This window comes from Chenopodium quinoa, unplaced genomic scaffold (assembly GCF_001683475.1).
Source record: "Chenopodium quinoa cultivar QQ74 unplaced genomic scaffold, ASM168347v1, whole genome shotgun sequence".
Lineage (NCBI taxonomy): Eukaryota > Viridiplantae > Streptophyta > Magnoliopsida > Caryophyllales > Amaranthaceae > Chenopodium > Chenopodium quinoa.
This window is the reverse complement of record NW_018743331.1, coordinates 1,326,594-1,332,359: the sequence shown is the minus strand read 5'-3', so window position 1 is coordinate 1,332,359 and position 5,766 is coordinate 1,326,594. Positions and strand designations below refer to the sequence as shown.

Below are 5,766 nucleotides of genomic sequence, written 5' to 3'. Positions count from 1 at the left end.
TATTTTTTTTATAAAGTTTTTTTAAAAAAAATAATTAATTAATTAATTTAAAATCCAATAAGATGATGCCACGTGGCATAATTAACCCTAATGACAAACGACAATAAGTCTATTGTGCACCCTGGTCCATCTAGAATAGCTGGACCATAGGCCCATTTACACTACAAACTTCATTTCTCGCTTAAAACCTAGGCCCAAACATTCCCACTTTCTTTCTTTCTTAATTTCGCTCCCAACAGACATATGTCTTTTTTTAAAAACAAAAAAAAAAAACAAAAAAAAAAACACTAACGAAAAATTTCATTTTTTCATTTCCTCTTTCAATTGTTGAACTACACATTCTCTCTCCTCTGCAAATTGAGGAACCGACATGGAAGAAAAACAAAAAAATAGTGCAGAAAGGTAAATTAAATTTGAACGCTTAATAAAAAATTTGAACACTTTACAAAAAATAAACATTTAATAAAAAAAATATGAATGCATCACAAAAGATGAACATAAACATCCAATTTTATATGTTCATTTTTTATGCAGTAAATGTTCAGTTTATATTACAAAACTATTGAATTATTACGAGTCAGACAAATTTCTTTCAAAAAAATTGATGTTTATTATAAAGTGTTGTATTTAATATACTACATGTTCAAAATTTGCGATTGTTCGGATTTTTTTACTAAATGTTCAAAAGTATAGGCGTGGTACATTGCGATTGTTCAAATAATTTTACTAAATGTTCAAAATTTGCGATGATCGAATTTTTTTACTAAATGTTCAAAATTTGCAATTGTTCAAATCTTTTTACTAAATGTTCAAAAGTATAAGCGTGGTGCATCTATTTCTAGATGGACCAGGGTCCATAAGAAGAATTTGCGGACAAACGGAATTAACTGTCGTTAGTCATTAAGGTCACATGGTAACATTTTTGTAGAACTCAAGTGTATATGGTGAATTTGAAATTTTTTTTTTTGGATATATGGTGGATAAAAAAATAAATCAGGGGTTTTGATGAAAAATCCATTTTAACAATTAGATAGATTTTCTTAATAAATTTCTTACTATTTTCCATATAACTTTTTTTTTTTTTTTTTTGGTAAAAGAAAATGCCATAATACTTTAAAGTTAATTTCAGTAATTTAATTGTTATGCTAATCAAGAAAAAAATAAATGGAGTAATATGCAAAGTGAGATGCTGACTCCTATAAAAAATAAAAACGCAACTGTATCAACATTTCCACCTACCACGTCAAAAGTGAAAATCATGTTAGCACTTAGCAGAATGCACCCTTGTTATAGTGGTAAATTAAAAACATGCGTAGAGCTTATTACCCTTATTTGAATTTTTCTTAAAGTGACTTTATTTAATGAGCTTTTTTGGTGAAAAATTAAAAATAAGGTAAATAAAACATGAGTTGATATTTTAATTACCTAAAAAATATTTGAGTATTTATTTATAATTTTCAATAAAAAAAAATCCTAACATTTGATTACTCCACGCATATTGGGTTAATTATGATTGATTGACATATTAGGTTAAATGTGACTGATTGATTGACATAATTGTCAATGTATAAGTTTAACAATTAATTAATCTTGTATACATTAAGATAAATCTAAAATCATTTTCATACTAACAATTTTTTTTATATTGCTTTTATTTTCTGTACGAAGTACTTCTTTTTTTTTTTTTTTTTTTTTTTTGAGGGAAAGAAAAAAGGAATGGATCATAACCCTCTCCTCACGAGAGGCGATTTTAAAGCATCTAAGGAGAGAATAGGGTATAAAGTTAAAAAGAAACAAATAGAAATATTCAATTTGTTGGTGATAAGATGTCCAACATTCGTAATCTAATCTGTTGCTTTATTCGCTTCTCTGTAAACATGTCAAATTTCTCAATAGGAGAATTTGCAAGGTAGGATCTTGATGTCTGCTATAATGTGATCAATTAGCCACGGGGTCGGTCAATATCGTTCACAGGAAATAGTTTCCTCTCTGTACGAAGTACTTGTGTTGATGACTTATTTAGTATGAAGTGTCAACATACAAGATTGCCACTTAAATTTTAATAGTAAAAATTATTGGGTAATGCTAGGGCTATATATAGCATTAAATACACTCTTAAAAATTGTATAAAATTATTCATGATGAAAACACGCGTAAATCAGTGTAATTAGTGTTTATATTTTTAGATTTCTAACTTTATATGATTTCTTAATGTGTATTTAATGCTTAAATGTAGCCCTAAGGGTTATGTATAGCATTTTCAAATTATTATAAAAGCTAATTAATACGGATTATGATCAAATAAGTTCACATTAGATTTTTTTTTTTAAAGTTCACATTAGATTTAACTTCAAAATTCATATGGGGTGTTGGACAGGCTGAAGCTGTTGCTATTAGGTACGGGTCTTCAAGTGGCTTGGCGTCTTGGCCATCGTAGCATCTGGATGGAGACTGACTCTTGGAATGCTTGCAATAGAGTGAGAAACCGAATGACTGGCTTTGCTCCTTTGTGTCTTGTGTATGATGATATCTTCAAGCTTGCTACAAGTTTTGACAACTTTAGCATATCTCATGTTAAAAGGGTGAGGAATTCCGTAGCTTACCTAGTGGCGAGGTGGAATACTCAGGGTAATTTAAAACATTTGTGTATGGATTTATTTCCGCAAAGCGTAGTTGCTTTGGCGGAGGCCAATTTACATTAATAAAATTCCCGTCCTAACGTTTTTCCTAAAAGAAAAGAGAGGAAAAAAAAAAGGTAGGTAAGTGAAATTTCTGAAAAGAACATTATTCGAGTACTTTGCAGTGAAGTGGGCATACAAGGGCAAAACAGGAACTGAAATCTGTTGCGGATAAGAAAACCTCCCATCTCCTCCTACTCAAAACTCAAACTGTGTCAATTGAAATCCCAAAAACAGATAGTTAAAAAAATAAGAGATAATGGCTGCCATAAGCATGGCTTGTGTTTCTTCACAATGCTTATCCCTTTCTTCCAAACTCCATAATCTCTCTCTTTCTTCAACCCAATTGCCCAATTCATCCCTCAAATCTCTCTCTTTCTCCGCTAATTCGTCTCGCACCCTTTTTTCTCAGGGTAAGATTTTACTCCATTCCTACTTTTTTTAATGTTTCTTTCATTTTCTGGTATTATAGTTACAAATTACTTGCTTTTATTTTTGGGTGTTTGGTTTTGTGGGTTTAATTTTATTGTAATTTTAGCTTTTTGAATATTAGTATTACTTGTTTCTGTTTTGTTTGAAGTAGTAACAATTCTTTGAATTTGAGCAGAATGATTTTCTACCCAATTACAATGAGTGAGATGCTTTTAGGTCTTGTAGCATAGCCTCTGTAATGTAGCTGGTAGCTATGAATTGGGCTCGCCTTTGTGTTTCAACATGAGATATACCTGATATAAGTCTCTCAATGATTAAATTTGAGTAATTTATGTGGTTTTCTATGGCTTTTGTATTCTAGGATGCTCTTCTCTTGGCTCATTCCAGAGACGTGGCTTCTCAGTAGTCTGTGAGGCTGCCACCGAAAAGAAGGCTGATTCTGCAGCTAAAAGAACACGCCAAGCAGAGACTCGACGCCTCAGGAACAAAGCTCGCAAATCTGAGGTTAAGACTCGGATGCGGAAGGTAATTGTCTTGTTGCTTAGTGTTTTGATTTAGGGCATGAACCTAATATTAAGTTTAATATTGCTCTGAATCTATTTTCAGAACCTTTGGTTTACTGTGGTCTGCAATTGGTGTTGTGAATTGTGTTCTCTTTAGCAATTGTTGTGTTACCTTAAAGATAGAGCAGTACTGCAGTAGTAATTTTGGCTGTTAAGTACTTGAGTTTGATTTTCTTAACATTTGGCAGTTTCTGGTTTACCATGATTTTGTGCATAAAAAGAATATCACCTCTGTGGCTCTATGGGCTTGTTGAATGGCAAGCATGAAATAATTCCTATTCCTTTCTGTAACAATATTATATGTCCCATTTAATCATTCATATGAGAAGTGTATTGAGCAACCATGGTGTACTTTCTTAAGGTAGATTCTAATAGGCTGTTAGCTTAGACATGTGGATGTAGATTCTAAGGAATCGTTCAGTCTTAGAAGTCTGTTGCTTTATCAGAAGACTAGGGCCTTACGTTCTAGATATAGTTCTCTGTTTGTCCAATAATCTTGATCACCGAGTGACTTTTGCTTGAATACCCTATTCGTAAGCGATCATATTGCTTTTACTTGATCATGTCACAGGAGAGTGTGATTTGAGGGGAGATGAGATTGGTAGGGACATGGAATAGAATACTGTCTCCCTCATTCCAATCCCTAATGGACTAAAATGTGAAGAAGTAATTAAAATATTCACACTGCTATTGCATGACATCAACATCTACATTTCCCCAAGTCAGTTGCGTGGATGTAGTCTTAGGCCTGTAATCATGTTGAGGTTGTTTTCACTAGACCACTGATCCGGTAATGCAATGACCATGCTTCTTCTTTATGATAGTAAATTAGGTATGTCAGTGCAGATTTTACCCTGCTTTTGTGTTCATTGAATTTTTTTCCCTTGAATGGAAGAGTCAAATTCGCCTATCTTGAACTCTTTAAAAAACAAACTGAGAATCCATGCTTTTTCACTGTAAACAGGAAGCTGTCAACAGTTCAATTAGCATTTTGATTTGGCTCGTCAAATCATTGTGATTTTTTCTCCACTGGTGTAGATCGACACTCTACCTAAGCACATTATGAACCAAAAATCATCCATGAGAGTGTTATCAGCAACCACTAGACATCTCATGTGGCCTCTCCTTATTCCTCTTTCCAGATACAATTAATATGTCTAACCATCTCTATGTCCTGTTATTCACTTAATTAACAAAATAAAAGACTAATCAAGTTACCTTTTTTTCAATAATAAGATTGCTGTTACTAAAAGTTAGTAGGGGTTGTCTCACAGCTGTACATCTCATTGTCACCTTTCTTTGTATAGTATGAAAATGTCAGGAAGAAAAGACAACCTACTCTATGGGCTGTGGTCTGTGGAAGTACTGGCTAGCTGTTACAGGGCTTTTCCTATGATTTCAGTTTATGCTTTGTTCGCTCGAGTTTGTTGCCGGTTGTGACTATAAATGTGACCTTGAAATAAACTAAGATGAAGCCTTATAATCATCTTTTAGCAGCTATTTTATCTCGCTGTTCTCTTCGTCAAAGTTATATATGTAAGTGTACAGTTTTCCTGAAATTTAGTGAATAACCAATGTTCTGTAACTTCTGAGTTTTATGTTTATTCAACTTCTTGATATTGGTCTATTATTAATATCATACAAGCTTATGTATGTTGCCTGTTTGTTAACTTCAGGTTTTTGAAGCATTAGATGCACTGAGGAAGAAGACCGGTGCAGCACCTGAAGATCTTGTACCAATAGACAACCTGATCGCTGAAGCTTATTCTGCCATTGACAAGGCAGTGGTAAAAGGTACCCTACATCGGAACACTGCTGCACGCCGCAAATCTCGGCTGGCTAGGAACAAGAAGGTTGTGGAGATCCACCACGGATGGTACACACCTGCCCCAGCACCAACTACTGTTTAGTCTTCCTTTCAATTGTAATTAGTACTCGAGTTATATGACCTCTCAGAATCACTTAATGTAATGTTGTAGCTCAATATCAATTTTTTGTTATGTTACAAGTGTTACTTTGTAGCTAACGAACTATTTATGATTGTGATTTTCTCCCGACGCCTGAGTCCTATGAATTCTTCATATGATTTTCAA

The 5,766-nt window shown here is 33.3% G+C and overlaps 1 protein-coding gene across 1 annotated transcript; it reads left to right on the top strand.

The window, feature by feature from the left end:
* Window positions 1-2,807: 2,807 nt before the first annotated feature.
* On the top strand, window positions 2,808-5,766 carry LOC110737694 (30S ribosomal protein S20, chloroplastic-like). The gene is made up of 3 exons (XM_021918028.1): window positions 2,808-3,091; window positions 3,472-3,635; window positions 5,350-5,766. Exons 1-3 carry the CDS (start codon window positions 2,938-2,940, stop codon window positions 5,581-5,583), a joined length of 552 nt encoding a protein of 183 aa, XP_021773720.1. The 5' UTR covers window positions 2,808-2,937; the 3' UTR covers window positions 5,584-5,766.

Bases quoted from the DNA above. Each gene is read 5' to 3' on its own strand.
- LOC110737694 (XM_021918028.1), top strand. From the start codon at position 2,938: ATGGCTGCCATAAGCATGGCTTGTGTTTCTTCACAATGCTTATCCCTT. The intron at 3,092-3,471 runs GTAAGATTTTAC...TTTGTATTCTAG, and splicing joins TCGCACCCTTTTTTCTCAGG to GATGCTCTTCTCTTGGCTCA. The intron at 3,636-5,349 runs GTAATTGTCTTG...TGTTAACTTCAG, and splicing joins TTAAGACTCGGATGCGGAAG to GTTTTTGAAGCATTAGATGC.